We start from the raw sequence: 16231 nt of genomic DNA, 5'->3' as shown, positions 1-16231 counted from the left end.
TCAGCTCCTTCCCTGGTGTCCCCTTATCAGTAAATGGCAACTCTCTTCGCCTAGTTGCTCAGGACAAAAACCTCCAGGTCACATACGATTCTTTTCTTTCTCTCCAAAGCCACGTCCAGCAGCAAATCCTCTTTGCTTCACCTTCAAAACAGACCCCAAACCCAGGCTCTTCTCCTGACATCCACTTCGACCCAGACTATTAAAACAGCCCCCAGAAAGTCTGTCTTAACTTTCTCTCATTGTCTCATAAATATTTATTGTTTGTATGAATTATATTTGAGACTTAAACAGATGCCAATTGATTCAGGCAGATGTTTGTAATCATTCCCACGGGCTGGGCACACATTGGCCAGGGAAGATCAAGGAGGCAGAGGTTGAGGCCGCCTCCTGAGCCCCTGAGGCAGTCATCTTGGGTGAACTGGATAAGCAAGTAAATGGGCCACTTGAAATTATTTTGTCTGACCATCTCTTGTCCTATTCAAAAAATGATACCAAATGCTACATTTCTGTCCCTTCAGCGGGTCACATACAAGGGCCTGCCAGGAGCAATTTAATATTGCATTTTACAACGTAAACTCATGCCAACTCTGGGTGAAAAGGACCTGTTCTCCCCCTGCAGAAGCACTGCCTACATGGTATTCATCAGGGCTCCGAGCTTCAGGATCCACATGCTCAGCTGCAAGTCCCCCAACTGCTCTGGACTCTGCAAACCAGAATGTGGTATTTTTCTGGCAAATGCTTCTGGTTTCATGGGGAAGAAAGGAACTGGTCAGGACTGAATAGTGCATAAAAATGTGGGCCAGGTTGAGCTGGCTCCAGCGTGAGGTTGCATAACAGTAAAAGCTAGTTTTCAACCAAAACTAAGCAGAAATAGTGGCTGGACCTGTGGAATTCCAAGGAAGATTTCAGGATGCCAGGATGTACTGGATGCAAAGTATACCTGTACAAATGTACCACCAATCGCATAAATAATGTAGCCAACAAAAGAATTAAAATGCCAACAGAAATACAGATAATAGAAATATAACAATACACACACATGCACAAGAGCCTGGCCCTGTGGTTTGAGTCTACACAACAGGGTGGACCCAGGACCAGCACACATTAAAAAAAAAAAACTGTAGCGGCACAAGGGCCCCCATCCACTGTACAAACATCATTTTCTTCATTTTCCCCTCCAATTATAGAAGTGTAAGAGCTGTGGGGTTTTGAGTCGTTTTGAAAAGGTTTAATACAGAAATATCGAGTCTAAGACTTAGGCACATCTTGCAGGATTCAAGCCCGAGTTGATACACGAAACAAATCTAGGACTGCAGATGGGGGAGGAGGACACTTCGAATTTTGCAAAGGAATCAGCCTCGGCGGCACCACCCTCAGAAGCAGAGATCCTAATCCCGGGGCGAAAATCGCAGGGAGGTGGCAGCGATCCGCGAGCCCGCGCCGCCTCCCAGACCGACACGTTGACACTGGGGGCTGGACCAGGCGCTGCCTGGGGATGCTCGGCTTTACCGGAGCGCTGGAGCGGTTCCGGTGGGGAGCCTAAAGGCCGGGGCAGCTGCCAGCGTCCCAGGGGCTCCGAGGGGAGGTGGAGAGAGGGACGCAAGGAGACCCTATTAAGAGAGGGCAGGTGCACGGGGCAGGGAGTGGCTCCAGGGCCGGGCCTCGGAAGGTCAGAAGTTACAGGAAGAACTGGAGGGCGTCGAGGGCTGGGGGGATCGGGGATCAAGTCAGGGCACAAGCCGGGTAGCACCCGCACCCAGAGTCACTCACCATCCTCCAGCGCTTCGTGCACCAGCAGAAGACCCAGCAGCAGCCAAACCTTCATCTTCAAGGCAAGGGGCAGAGGCGCTGGGGACAGCGGGTCCGCGGTGCACGGACAGCGCAGGGTGAGGACAGGGGCGCCAAGGGAGGCGGCGGGCGAGGGGCGGGCGCCTGGGACGCCACAGCTGGAGGATTCGGTTTCATGAGGAAGAACACAGATTTGGGGGAAAACTTTGGGCTTTTTTTTTTTTTTTTTTTAATTCTCTGTGTAATGTGACCTCTCCTGCCCCCTGGCGGAGCCGTGAGGCGCAGCGCTTTTTCCAGGCACAGAGCAAGGGATGAGGGTGAAATGTCAATTAAAAGTCAGTCTTCGAACTTCTCCAGTTCTAGGCGTTTTACCAAGTTTACCAGCTTCAAGAAGGCGCGGCCTAATCCTGGGGGTACTGATTGGATCACAATTGATCATAATTGTCCAAATGTCACCAGCGCTCTTCCCACCTGCTCAGGTACAGCCTTAATACTTTGTAAAAAATGTCCCTTAAGTATTTGTTTTCATTCCCAGAAGGTCTCTCACTTGCGCTCACTCACGAGACCACTGCCCCCAGTTTTTCTGGCTTTGCACCCAGCCGTGTGCCTGCTGGACACTGGTGTCTGTCTCCCTTGCAGCTGAGACGTTAGGGCCCTGGGGCTTCCAAATCCGGAGGCTGCTCTGCCTTCAGAGGGTCCCGCAGGTAGCTCCTTCCCCAGTGTCCGGTTTTGGAGAAACTTCTCCTTTTCTCTTTTATTCCAAAGTCCCACTGCCTTACGTAAGAGTCACCTGGGTGTTCAGGAGGGATTGTGCCAGAAAACAAACCCAAGTAGCTGCAGCCACACCAGCCCCTGACTCCATGAAGCTGACAACTTTGCTCTCACTCTGTTGGAGCCTAGGGTTAAGTCCACACCTCCTGCCCCTCACTCCACATGGTGGCCCGGTCCCGCCTGGTCTATCTGCTGACCATGCATCAAGTCCACCCCTCTTCACCATCATCCCGGGCCTCACTGCCCCTGCCCAGGCTGTTATCTTCATCAGCAAGTGGCCACAGCCTTCTAGGGGGCCTCCCTGCCCCTCCGTCCACCTCAATCCTCCTTTCTCCAGCAATCAGATTCATCTTCAGATGCAACTCTAAAATAATCCAACCCGATTAAAACCTTTTAAAGGCTCTCCAGTGAGGTTCACAACAGTTCTCCAGCCTTGCTGGCGTCTCCTGCTTCCTCTCTCAGTAGCGGCTCCCTGCCCTGTCCTCCACACACACGACACACTCCCCCTGCCCACCCCCCACCCACCCAGCCACCATGAGAGTCCACTGCTCCCCTGCTCCCTCCACCCCCAATAGTCCTTCCTCCTTTCACCACCTGCCTGCCCTCTTGCCACCCCTCCCCACCCCAATCCCTGGCCTAACTCATCCCACCAGGCTTAGCTCTGTCCTCACCGCCTCCCAGCTGGGCTAAGCACTTTCCCAGTAGAATGCTTCACGGGAGCAGCTACCACAAAATGCGGAACGTAGCTGTCAGTCTGGCTGTGCTTCTGCACAATCCTGAGTTCAAGGGCAGGAAATGGGTCTTACTAAGTTTTGTATCCTAAGACCTGTTTCTGGAAAGTAATAATTATTTATTAGGAACTTACTGTGTTCCAAGCAGAGCAATAAAACCCTTAACCGTGCATTTCTTGTTGTTCCTGTTAACAAAAAGCCTAGGGGGTCGGCTGTGTGTTTGATATCGACCCCATTTTATGGATGAGGACGCCTAAAGTCAAACTGGTAGGAAGCTGTAATGTGGGTTTTGTCTGACTCCCACGTCTCCGGGTTGAACCCTCACTCTACTTGTTAAAACGAGCTGCTGGAATCACTACACATGAGAGCTTTCATACAGGGCCCGCCTGACCACAAAGCCGCCCCCCTCGAACCCCCAAGACTGGAGGCGAGCACTTCGTGACTTACCTCATAGGCTCGACGGCAGAGAGCGAGGATGGCCAAGGGCCCAGATGCACAGACTTGCCAGGCCTTCCCGGGAGAACACACAATCTGCCTCACCGTTTGCAGGAGTGGGGAGGAGTAGGCGGCTGTGTTAAAACAAGCCATTAAGAGAAAACACCTAAAATTTTAATGAATTCTTAAAAGCCGAACGCAGACGGGCGTGAAGGCTTAGATGCCCTGGGAGCCTCGGCGCCGCGCTGCGCCCGGAATCCCGCCGCAGCTTTTTCCCACAAGCCCCTGCGGCTGGTTCACAGGAGACCAGACGGCCCCGCAGGTGAACGCGGTTGGCGTTAACAAGAGCTGTGCTCAGTGACTCCATCTGTGCTTTCCTTGCCTTAAAAAGAACTGGTTTCTTTTTAAGTACTTAATCCATTTAAAAATAGTTTAAACCATCACAGAATTATATAGGACAGGAGATGATAAAAGTAAGAAAAATATCCTTTCATGTTCCTTACCCCTCCTTCTAGCCATTAAATATTTCATAGTAGATGCACCATCGCTTAAATTTTGCTGTTTATAGATAGTTTGCTTGTTTTTTTAAACTCTTACAAAAAAATATCGTGGTAACTGTCCTTATCCAAATGTTTCTATGTCCATGACTATCTCTGTAACATAGACACCTAGAAGTGAAATTATTCGCCGCAAGGCCGTGATATTTAACATTCCTGATTAATACTGCCAGTTCCACAAAGCTGTTCCTATTTATGGCCAGTTCTACTTTCTTCGGGAGCACGTGAGCCTACCTATTTCTTCACACACCACCAGTGCTGAATGTGATGAAACCATTTGATTTTTACAACCTGGGGAGGGGGTCTCATTATGTTCTTTCAATTCCCAGTCCTTTTATTAAGGACAAGCTTTTTATCATATTTGTATTAGCCATCTGCGTTTGTAAATTGAGCATTTTGGAAAACTGAGCTCTTTTTAATTATTGTCTTAATGTAATACAATCTTAATATGTCCTGGCTAATAAGTTCTTGGGTGTTACACAAATTGCAGACATTTTCTTCTAATCCTTTGCTCGTGTTTTAGCTTTGCTAACGGTGCCTTGCTTCAAGCAATTACAACAAATGTTTAGCAATTACGTTTTTCAGTAACTTTTTTCATGGCTTCTGGGTTTTATATCTCCTTAGGTAGGCCTTCTGTGCTACAAATTATCAAACTACATATTTTCTACTTTCATCTAAAACTTCTATAATTTTGCCATTCATATTTAATGTTTAAATCAACCCATAATTTTTTTTTTGGTATTGCCAAGTTAGAGATCTAATTTATGTGCTTCCAGTTGGATGGTCAGTGGCACAGTATCATTTGTTAAATGATTGGTCCTTTTCCCATCTATTTGAAATTGACTTTGAGTGTGGATTAAATTACATATGTACATGGGTCTGTTTCAGTTCTTTTGTATTCTGTTGATCTCTTTACCTATAGAAATCGCACACTGCATGAATTGGTACTTATTTATAGTATGTTTAGTTATTTGTTTGGGCAAAAGATGCCCCCTATCATTGATCTTATGTTAATTATTATCGTACATTTTTCCCTTGCAGGTGAAGTTTGGAGTCAGCTTGTCAACCTCCATAAAAACTTGATTGTGTTTTGATTATGATTGTGTTGAATTTATATTTAGGGGAAGAATGGTCCTATTTACAATATTGAGTCTTCCCATCCCGGATGCGCCATAATGTTATATATCTTTCCATTTGTTCCAGTCTACTGTTATGTCTCTATTATAATTGTTTAATTGGTTGATGTTGGTATTAGGACAACAATTTTGGAGTTCTGTAAACCCAAGTCTGTGCTACTTCGCTGCAGCGGTCTGTTAGGATGGGAGCAAGGGTTACGAGAAATATAAGGGCATTCCAAGACATGTAGCTGATTAATCACGAGGCTGGTTATCCTCGAATGAGACCATGACAGGATGACTCTGAACGGGAAAACTAAAACTGCCCAAGTTGCATTTTTACTGCTTGTGTTTCACTGTAAAAACCCATTTGCTTGTCTCTAGGGTGAGAAGGAATTTTATTATTAGATTCTCTGTGTTCATCTTTTCCATCCTTTCTCCAACCATTGCTGTCACGATGGCCAATTAAAATAAGTATTGTCTTACAGCTCTAAGTCAGACACCACATAAAGCCTGGTTTCTAGCATGATTCATTTTTGTATGCTTGTATCTGGTCACCTTAGTGGACCCTCATAGTATAGTCCAAACAGTTTTCAATTGATCTCTTGGGATTTTAGATAAATGACCATATTACCTGCAAGACTCACTTTTTCTTTCTTAGCTGTTGACTCTCTGCTCCCTCCACCACACTCTTGCACTCACCTTCAGTGTTTGTAATCCACTGACCCCCAACCTCATGAAGCATGGTGGTGGCTCAGGGATGAAACAAATCAGAGGGTCCAAGCCTCCCCCGAATCATCAGCTGCTTCCTGATGCAGGAAGAGGGGAGCCTGACAGCACAGACAAAGCCTCTTAAAAACAGTGTCCAGGGAACCACGGTCACACTTGGGAGAGTGCAGCATTGTTTGGAGAGCAAGGGCAGCAGCCGGTGGCATCGGCGGCATAAGAAACGGACACTTGGAAAGAAAATAGCAGAGAGAAGCAAAAACCAGGAATTGAGGGACTGGGGAGGGGGGAGTGTGACCGGAGCTGGGGAGCCGGCTGCACATGTAGACTTAGGTCTGTAAAAGCACATTTCTCCTCATTCTCTTCAGAAGCACAAGCTGGTATACACACTGTGTTTCTGAGGGATGGTAAGCAGCAGTATCAGCAACCCCTCCTGGTTTCCAAAGGCCAAAGAGAAATTTCACTGCTTCCATTATGATTCATTTGTGAGTTATTTATACATACATTTTCATCATAAATCTTAAATAATGGTCATCGTTTATGACTGCTTTGTCCTGAAAAGTCTCCCTACTCTGCTCCCTCTACTTTTCTCCCCCTTCAAGGTGGTGAATAATGTCTAGGATTTGTTAGGTAAGAAAAAAAAGTCAGCCTATATTTTGGACATCCACTGCCTCTCGCCCAAAATAGGACATCTTCTCTAACTAGTCTTCATTAACCGTCGAAATACAATCAAGATGAATTTTTTTTTTAAATTAGTGTTTGAAGGCTTGAGTAGGAGCTAGCTTTAGTGGTTTTAAATATAGCACCAAGACTCTCATTCTAAAATAAATGCCAGAGCTTTTTTATGGTCCTAGAGGGCAAGGCAAGGATCCCAGAATCTTGGTCTACTTAAAATAGATAGGCAGAAATGGCTCTCCCAGCTTTGGGATGCAGCATGCTGCCAAGACATTCTAGCCCTCGGCTAGTTATGACAGCCTCCAAACGCCTCTGGGAAGAGGGACAACTCTCAGCTGAAATATCAGTGACTTAAAAGAGGACTTCCATCCTCTCCTATCCTTGCTTTGTTTTTGCTCAACGGTGTCCTGCATTTCTGCTTCCTCTCTCCCGAGCCATTTGCTTTCTCCTGCCTATTTGCTCACTTTCTGAAAATCATTTGCTATCAGCCATTTACAACTTGGTGAAACCGCCGGTTTTTGCTTGAAGAAATATCAGGTCTGAATGAGCAGATGGGGGGAGATTCTGGAGACCGGGAGACTCAGCCACTGGGGGACCCTCGAAACCTGAATCATCTCGATGATAGTGTGTACTTGTGGGTTAGGGAACATGGAGCCTGGAAATAAGCTTGCCCCCATCCGGAGATCCGGCCCCACGCTGAGCTGTGTAGTGCTCCTGGGTAGGGCAGTCTCCAGCTTGGGTTTCCATCTTCACTTTGACAGCTCCAGGGTTAGTAGAGAGTGACAAGGATTCTTTACCAGGGATTATGACATTTGAAATCTCCAGCACCTTAAAGTATTTAACAGTGGGCTATGAAACTGTTACCAACAAAGGTTCAGGTGACAATGGTTACCAAAGGGGGAAGGGCAGTGGGAGGTGGGGCATAGATTAGGAGTTCAGATTAACAGACACACCACTATAGATAAAATAGATAAACAAGGACCTATTGTATAGCACAGGGAACCATATTCAATTTCTTATAATAACATGTAATGGAAAAGAATCTGAAAAGAAATATATACATGTATGTATATGTATAACTGAATCACTTTGCTGCACACCTGAAATTAAAATTGTAAATCAACTACACTTCAATAAAAAATAAAATTAAAATAAATTTTAAAAAGAAAGTTTTGAGTGAGTAAATCAGTATTGAGCTGATTTTCTTTCTAGACAATTTCACCCACACTTTGCCCTACTTTAAAAGGCGAGTTAAGATAATGAGACACTGGTCATTTTTTGTATGTCCTTTGACAATTTTTTGGAGATAGTTTATGGGATGAAATGAATCTCTCTTTCCAGACAGACAGATGGGGGCTTACCAGCACAATCTCTCAGCAATACACGGGCTTCCTGGAATGGAAGTCTATCTGTGGCCTTCTTTAAAAAACACTAAGGAGATAGTGTTCCTACCTCCAGGGCTTCCTGGCTGGACCCACTGCCCAGACACAGCTCCGAGGGATCACTTTCCTTCACGTGATCCTGTGGTTCCAGCGCAGAGGTGGGGCCTCAAGACCTAGTTAACAATCTTAATCAAGCCAACAATTAGATAAATCTGGCTTCAGGTTTCCATTTGGGAAATACTTTGCTGTTTTAGCTTGACTTTCAATGCAGGCTAAATTGATACTAAAGTTTATTTAATTCAGCATGGTGTTCCCTCCAATTTATAAGAATCAACAGGACTTAAGTGTATACACAATGACATTTCAAAACTAAATAAGCTAATTCAAGAGAGTTGCAATTTTAAGTAACTTAGAGCCATGTCAGAAGACTCTTTGACTCCTCCCTCCCCATCAAAGGGTAAAGAAGGCTGAAGTTGGAAAATATTTATTCCCTATACCATAAAAAAATTTGTTAGTTATACAAACTGATCACCAATTACTAAAAGGTATGATTTGGTCAGAAGAATATCAAAGAGCTTCTTGCACACAAAAGCAATGTCGAAGAGATTTGTCCATTGAATGGCAGTGGAAGTGGTGGGACCCCACGTGTGTGGTTCCGGGGTGGCATGATGCAGGAGCAACTGAGACTTTTTGTAATGTGCTGCGAGGACTGAGGATACATGAAGATGTCTCTTTTATTTTGTAGGACTCGGTAGTCATACAGTAGGCTCTAGGCTGCCAGGTGAGTGTCCTTAATGACATAATTGTTTCCATTTAGATGGTACTGTATTTCTGAGCTATAAAGCTTCCCAAATAAAAAAGCAGTTTAAATTAGATATGTGTGAAATGTATGCTTTAGGTAAGTATGATACACATGCATACCACAGTATTATAAGTCATATTAAAATTTATTTTAAAAATACATGGTCACATTAGAAAGCATATTTTACAGTGGTAAAGCAGCAATAGTTTTTATTTATTATAAATTCTAAAAAATAATCCAACTTTATAAGTAAAAAGGGACACTGATCATCATTAAGAATATTTAAATTTAAAATTACCTACTAAAGAAAAATCTCTACATTAGCATAAGACCAATGTATCTGTTGGCTTTTATAGACATAGAATTTCTGTAGGGTTTTAGGCCCTATCGACACTTTCTGTTAAGTACAATGATGACAAAATAAAGCAATAAGACAACTGGGCAGCAAAGATGAAGAGCCTGTTAACCCCAGACACGGGCCGGAGAAACCTACCCTGCTGGCAATACAAGGTTCTTTACTGACTGAGCCCTGGCCCATGCACTCCCCACCCCAAGGCTGTTAATGCTCGTGCGATGTCACAGTAAGCCAGGACCTACAGTGCCAGCTCCAGGAAACAGACATCCTTCCCAAGAGTCAGAGAGGTTCCTTGGTCCTTATCATTTACCTTGATGGGTCATGGGATATTTGGAGCTGAAATTAAGGCCCCAAACTACCTTCCTTTCACGTGAAGTTTTTCACTACACCTCCTCCCCTGTCATCCCCAGACCCCACCCAGTAGGATGGCTAGAGATGCTCACATCTTGCAGCGCTCCTGACCCAGGGTCCAGGTTATGATCCCCACGGGGCTGTCAGTGGTCAGTGAGGGCTTGTTAAGACCAGAGACTGTGGCAGTGGCTTCAGCCATGGTGAATAAAAGCTAAGGCAGTGCTCCCAGCAAACAGGGTTGCCAGTTGGGTTGAGCCATAGAAAAACGCATTGGAAATCAACAAGACTACACCGTCTGCCCACAAACAATAATGAATGTGACAGAAACCAACCGCTGAACCAAAAACCACAACAATAACAGATCAGGCCTCTCAAAATCCAGAAACATGAAAGTCATTTTAAAAATGGTATACCGGAAACTGACACATTGTCAATGACTATACTTCAATAAAAAAAAAAAGTTTAAATATAATTATACAAGGAGGGGAAAAAAAAAAAAACTCAGCCAAGCAACAAAGTCAAGCAACCTTCCTCTCACATCTATGGGACTGAAAAATGACCTGTGCTGGCATTATTTCCTACGTGAACTTCGGTACTTTTTCCCTTGATGTTTTAGGACAAATTAGGAAATTTCAGGAGAAAATGTACAAAGAAGGCACTATTTTGGCACTAGCCAAAGAACAAAAACACACAAAAAAGCCCAGTTAATTGCCACCCCCCCAATTCACACTAATCATGTGAATTTTTAATACTCCGTGACATACACTCTAAACCCCATCCTTTAAAATTCTGTGGAAATTGTATTTTTGGTTTGATTAGTATTGTCGCTTGAAATGCATCAGGAGAAATCAGGCAGAAACATCCGGAACAACATCACAGGGAACAGGGAGTTGGAATCTTGGCATAATTTTATCATGTGGGTCATAATCGCAGAATATGCTGATCTAAGAGGAAAAAAGATAAGACTAATCTGCTCCCTCTGCCATTGTCAGCACTAGAGGGCGATCACTTTTCCTTACTCTCCGTGCTAAACATTCAGGTATGTTTAGAAAATAATTTGGTAAATAAAAATTCTAATTCGAAAGACTTTAACATCTCCCTGTATACACTTAGGACTTAGAAAATATTTTGGCTAATATTAAAAATTAAGAGGTTTAAAAAGTCCTTTATTCAGAAAAAATTAAAAGAAGTCTTTTAAAGGAAGGTATTTCTGAAACAAATATTTTCTACCAACGGTGGTTGATAATAGCAAAGATTTATATAGGGCGAGGTTAGGTTTTTCTTTCATGTAAATACCTCAAATGATGTTTTGGTCTTACTTTTACCTGATGTTCGTCTCTCGGGAAAATGTGATTGAGCCATCATTTGTATTTCAGTCTATACCAAAAGTTCTCATGTAAGTTTTCTAATAAATAGTTTTTAACTTGAATTTTCATAGCTGCCTTGTTAAATGTTGGGCAGATGTGGCCTACATGTGGTTATTCACAAATATTCCTTTTTTTAAGAGTATAAAATAAAGGTGCTTTACTAAGAAGTTTCTCACTGAAATTGGGTCAGAGAGCATATTTTCTAGTGCAAACAAGAAAAGGAACTTAAAGGGGAGGGTAATAGCTCAGTGGTAGAACGCATGCTTAGCTTGCACGAGGCCCTGGGTTCAATCCCCAATACCTCCATTACAAAAAAATAAAACGACAATGAAATAAAATAAATTTTAAAAAAGTAATTTAAGCTGGTTTTTTACTCAAACACAATTAAGAAAATGTATATGCATCTTTTAATTTCTGAAAAGGACTTTACATAAGTGTGACTGACGACCAGTCAAATCCATACAGAACATGCTGGTCATCCCAAGAAAATAAAAACAACATTCCGTTCCAAAGGTTATGAATTCAAATGTAGGAACAGAGAGGTGGTAAAAGAGCTTGTAGTCCTGGCTTTTCCTAGTAAGTACAAACTAAGACAGAGAAGCCAGAAAAGATGGAACAGAAGCAAGTAAGCAGAAATTCCCTAAGGCCCAGCCCAGCTCCACAGCAGATTATCAAGCACCTGTTATAATGTACTAGACTTCAGTGATTTCATGTTAGAAACATTATAAATACATCTTTCTTAAAGAATCTGTCTATAGAAAATATACATATAAGATCGCTGTCTATTATAAAATAGTTTAAAACCTAAAGTTTTTATACAAGCAAACCTATCAAAATAAAACATTATTTTTTTCTCCACCAGTTGAGTTTTTTAAGTCTAGACAACAATATCATTTCCAAAGCCCCCATAACCCAACTGACTCATACACTGACATGTGAAATACACACACACACAAATATATACGTGTATATATATACACACACTCACACATACATACATTTCACACACAAAAAAGCATAGTCATGAACAAAAGCATTTTTTCATAGACAATTGTGTTTGCAAAGTGTTTCAAGGCAGAAAAAGAATTTTTAACTAAATCCTGCTCCTAATTGAACACAGCGGGCGTAGTGGTTTTAGCTGCCTGTCACGTTCTAACCAAACATCTTGATTTTGTTACAGTAAAAGGTTTACTATTCACATAGGAAAGTCTTCCTGTTCCCGGTGCGAAGGGACTATTCTAGGTTGATTAGAGAGGAAAAGGGCTTCTCAGTATATTGCAGTAACAGCAAGGACTTATGATTAGTGCTTACAAAGATACGTGACCGGTTGGATAGCCAACACTTCCTCTCCAGTAAAACATGCAGCTTGAAAGAATTCTGGGCTTCAGATTTTACCGTGTGCACCCTGGACATTGTGGAATGTTCATACTGAGCTCTAAGCGATGCCACAACACTAGCAGCCAGAAACCCAGGCTTTCTACCTGTTTGTTTGATATTTAATCACAATAAACTCTTAGACAAAACAATTATAATTTGCTTTTTAATGATGTCAGTAAAATGACTGATCTCTTGGAAGAGCTGACAGAAAACCAATGCTTTCCTTGCCTTTGGATTAAGCTGGTCACCTGGGCTCGATCATGTTTATCCTGGAAATATAACCCATACGCAGATAAGTGTTTAGTCGCTAGTCTCGCTGAGTGAACCACATAATTATTTGTAAGAAAAATAGCTCATGAGAAGCAAAACCCACTGCAGAGAAATAGTCCACTATTAGAGACCCTATGAAGACAAATACAGTAATTAGAGAATCTCACATATAAAAACAAATCATTTATTCATACAAAGGTTACTGTGTTTATATGGCTTTAATTCACTTTGGTTAATTTTTCGGCTTGACGTTTTAAATAATCACGTATTTTGCCAAAATACTCTTATTTCCCAACTCCTGATGGGTTTTTGTAGGATACTGGAGCTTGTGTTAATAGCTTTAGTGTGGTCATTTAAAAATACAGGAAGTAAAAAGTGCTAAATCAATTATGGGACGGGGGGAGAAAAACATCCCTTACATGTTTCCAAAAGGAACATCAGAGGCAAATTAGATCCGAACCCCTCAAACTGGGTCAAATGCCCTTTAATATCTTAATAGGCAGTTTAAAGTTAGAAGAGGGGAGTTTTCTCGTATCCCTTCACTTTCTTCCTCTTTTGCATATAGTAAAGACAGAATTTGCTACCATAGCTCCTCATATCTAGGACAAGACAAAATAATAACAGAAGCAAAGAAATGGATTCTGTGCCTGACAAGGTTAGGAAAAAAAAATCTGTGATTATTTATTAAGTAATGGGGAAAAGTATGAATCAGGCCACCAACTGTGTGATCTGGGAGATTCTACTGGCTTATTTTAAGTGACTTTTAAAACAAGGATGCTTGGGGTCCACTTATCCAAGCATATGTCTACTCTGACTTTCAAATATACCCTCACCTTTGCCACTTACACGAGCTCCTGGTCCTGGGGACCACTTTCATTTTTTAGGACAAAGGGTCCCCAGTAGATCACAGCACCTCTCTCGAGCCCCTCACTGGACTGCTGGCGGGGGGCGGGGGGGCAGATAAATCATTCACAGCAGGTGAAGGCCTCACATTTAAGGACCACTGTGCTCAGAGAAGGGGTGCCTGTCACGTGGTGACGCAGGAGGCTGCCCCTGACCTGCACGGTCCAGCAGACACGCACACTTCTATTGGCTAAAGTTTTCACAAACTGTCACACCTTCCAGAAGAAAAATCTGTACTAAATCCACTGCTAGCATCTGTAAGTTATAGAAAAGGCTCATTTCCTATGCCCTCCTCTTAACTCCAGACCAGTGACAGACACCAGGATGGGTAAATGCATTTTTAACAGGTTCTAACTGACATTAACAAAAGCCCAATAAGGAAAAGCAACAGTTATTTCCCCAACCCGGCACATAGAGAAAAGTACTTTTCTATTCGGTGATTACCTCCCTTTCAGTATGTGCAGTATATGCCACCAATTCATGACGATGCCAGAAAAATGCAATGCAGTGACAGTAAAACACCGACAACTTTCCACATTGATATTCCTCCAACATACACGTACACACATACACACACTCCCACAATTTGGGGGGAAATTCATCACTGAGGAGAGAGCTCAGGCTTCCCCAGATGCACAATTCACCCTGTGAGGAGATGTCATCCATGTGAGCGGGCATAAATCTTGGTGAAGCATGTCTGCAGCAAACCCGTGACAGCCTAGCGTGCAGATGACATCCTGTCACTGTTCACTCCATGTGGGATACATACTTGGAGCCGGGGGACCAGCCACCACTAGCATTCGCTCGTCTTTTCGTGGAATATGAAAGGTAAACTGAGGTTCCTTTGGTGATGGTCATTGGCTTGCATGGCAGATTTTTCCTCTGTTGCTGCATGAAGATTGTCTGAATAATCATCTTCGTCATCTTCGTCCTCCCTTGAGTTACCCTCCAGGCTGTGCCTAATGCCATAGGCGAAGTAAATCAGGAAACCTTTTAGAGAAAAAAAAAATCAATGTTTTAGGTGTGTTGAAGGATGACTTTGTGTATGGAAAATTTGATATAGAAGAGAATGGCCTTTTGCCTTCTCTTTCTGTGCTACGTTAGAAGGACACAGTGCAAAGGCAGGGTATCCCAGAAAAAAGGTCTCTGATAAACATTCTCCCAGTAGAATGCGCATCTTCATTTTTAACACTTAATCTTAAAGAGGTGTATGTTTCTCTCAATAAATGTTTTTCAGCTGTTGCAGAAAAATCATATTTACTTTCTCAAAACTCAACACTACAAAAGGTGTATGTGAGGGAAAGTCTCAAATACACCCTAACTACAAGCGGTGGATGATCACAGTCGCAGAGGAAGGAACTGCAAACAGACTATTCCTAGGCAGGGCGAGGGGACTCATTTCTCTAACCACAGCACATGACATCAGAAAGAGAGAGCCCACGTTCCGGAAGCGAAAACATTAAGACACCTACCAAGTGCCATCCAAATACTAAATCTGACCCAGGTGTCTGCACTCAACTGGACCATCAAGTAAATGTTCACCAGGATGCTGAAGGCTGGCAAAAACGGTAAGAATGGAACCTAAGAGAGGAAAACATCTTCTTAAATATACTCGAATTTTGAAGGCACATTCCCCCAGTTATTCTGACATGTGGCAACTAATTTGACATATACAACTTTCACACTGTGTCAGTTAAGTTTATATTCTTACAAAAAAGGACAACCTGAATAAAAAAAGCATTCATCTAGCAAATACTGAAAGGGGCACTGTATTTTACATTGTTTACTGCAGCCCAAAGCAACAGAGGGTTTTTCCCAGCCCGCTAACTCCTGCGTCATCACCAAGATGCAATTGGTTTTAGGTTTTAGTTTAGTTTTGAGTTTAGTGTTTCAGTTCAGACGTCAGCATGCGAGGCCTCTGAACCCTGGATACTCATGGCTTCTCAGGGGGTACCCTCCAGGAAGCCCTCTTCAACCTGAATGCCACTCTTAGTTCAAACAGGATAATTTCACTTGCAGGGGAAGGGCTTTTGGGGGAAATAATCTTCCTGAGAGGGGATAAATAAACTATCCTCCTTACTCTTCTGACACTGGAGAGTACTGGACGAGAAATTCGCTCACTATCATACAGACTAATGTGATGGGGGACATTCAAGTTTTCGAGAAGGGCAGGAAGACAGCCGATGTAGGGAGAACGTATAAGACAAAGAGGAGTCTCAAGGAATGGTGACACTCTTGTTCACTGGTTGGCATCATCAGAAGTGCGTGTGTGTGTGTGCGCGCGCGTGTGTGCACGTGTGTCTTTTTAAAGAAACAATTCACAAACACTAATAAACAAGAGGAAATGGGCACAATATGTAGGGTCTCTTGTGCTCATTACACCTACCATAAAGGCGACCTTCTGCTGGTTCTGGGGCTGCCTCCAGATGACGAGCACCACGGCGACGCAGAGGACGAGGAGCACCACCAGAAGAGCCAGGCTCCAGGCTTCCAGCCGGGCCACGGCGCGGACCCCGTACGTGGTCAGAACACTCAGGCCCAGAATGAGAAATGCTGCAAGACATTCGCAAAACAAAGTCAGTACACGCCCTGCGCCCAGACTCCCCAGTTCACACAGTCTGTTCTG

General features: G+C 43.3%; 2 protein-coding genes across 3 annotated transcripts in view; both read right to left on the bottom strand.

Annotated features, from left to right (window-relative positions):
* Positions 1-1970, bottom strand: part of PDGFRL (platelet derived growth factor receptor like) — a 37860-nt gene extending 35890 nt beyond the window's left edge. The window contains exon 1 of the mRNA XM_006198021.4: positions 1771-1970. Coding sequence (XP_006198083.2) covers positions 1771-1825 — 55 coding nt within the window. The 5' untranslated portion in view covers positions 1826-1970. The remainder of the gene's footprint in view (positions 1-1770) is intronic.
* A 7138-nt stretch (positions 1971-9108) lies between these two features.
* The window catches only part of SLC7A2 (solute carrier family 7 member 2), a 60951-nt gene continuing 53828 nt past the window's right edge, over positions 9109-16231 (bottom strand). For both annotated transcript variants that reach the window (XM_072950391.1, XM_015249314.3), the window contains 3 exons: positions 15992-16158; positions 15078-15186; positions 9109-14595 (listed from right to left, as the gene is read on the bottom strand). In XM_072950391.1, the coding sequence (XP_072806492.1) occupies positions 14399-14595; positions 15078-15186; positions 15992-16158 (473 nt within the window). In that variant the 3' untranslated portion in view covers positions 9109-14398. The remainder of the gene's footprint in view (positions 14596-15077; positions 15187-15991; positions 16159-16231) is intronic.

This window comes from Vicugna pacos, chromosome 26, assembly GCF_048564905.1.
Source record: "Vicugna pacos chromosome 26, VicPac4, whole genome shotgun sequence".
Lineage (NCBI taxonomy): Eukaryota > Metazoa > Chordata > Mammalia > Artiodactyla > Camelidae > Vicugna > Vicugna pacos.
This window is presented reverse-complemented; position numbering and strand designations above follow the sequence as displayed.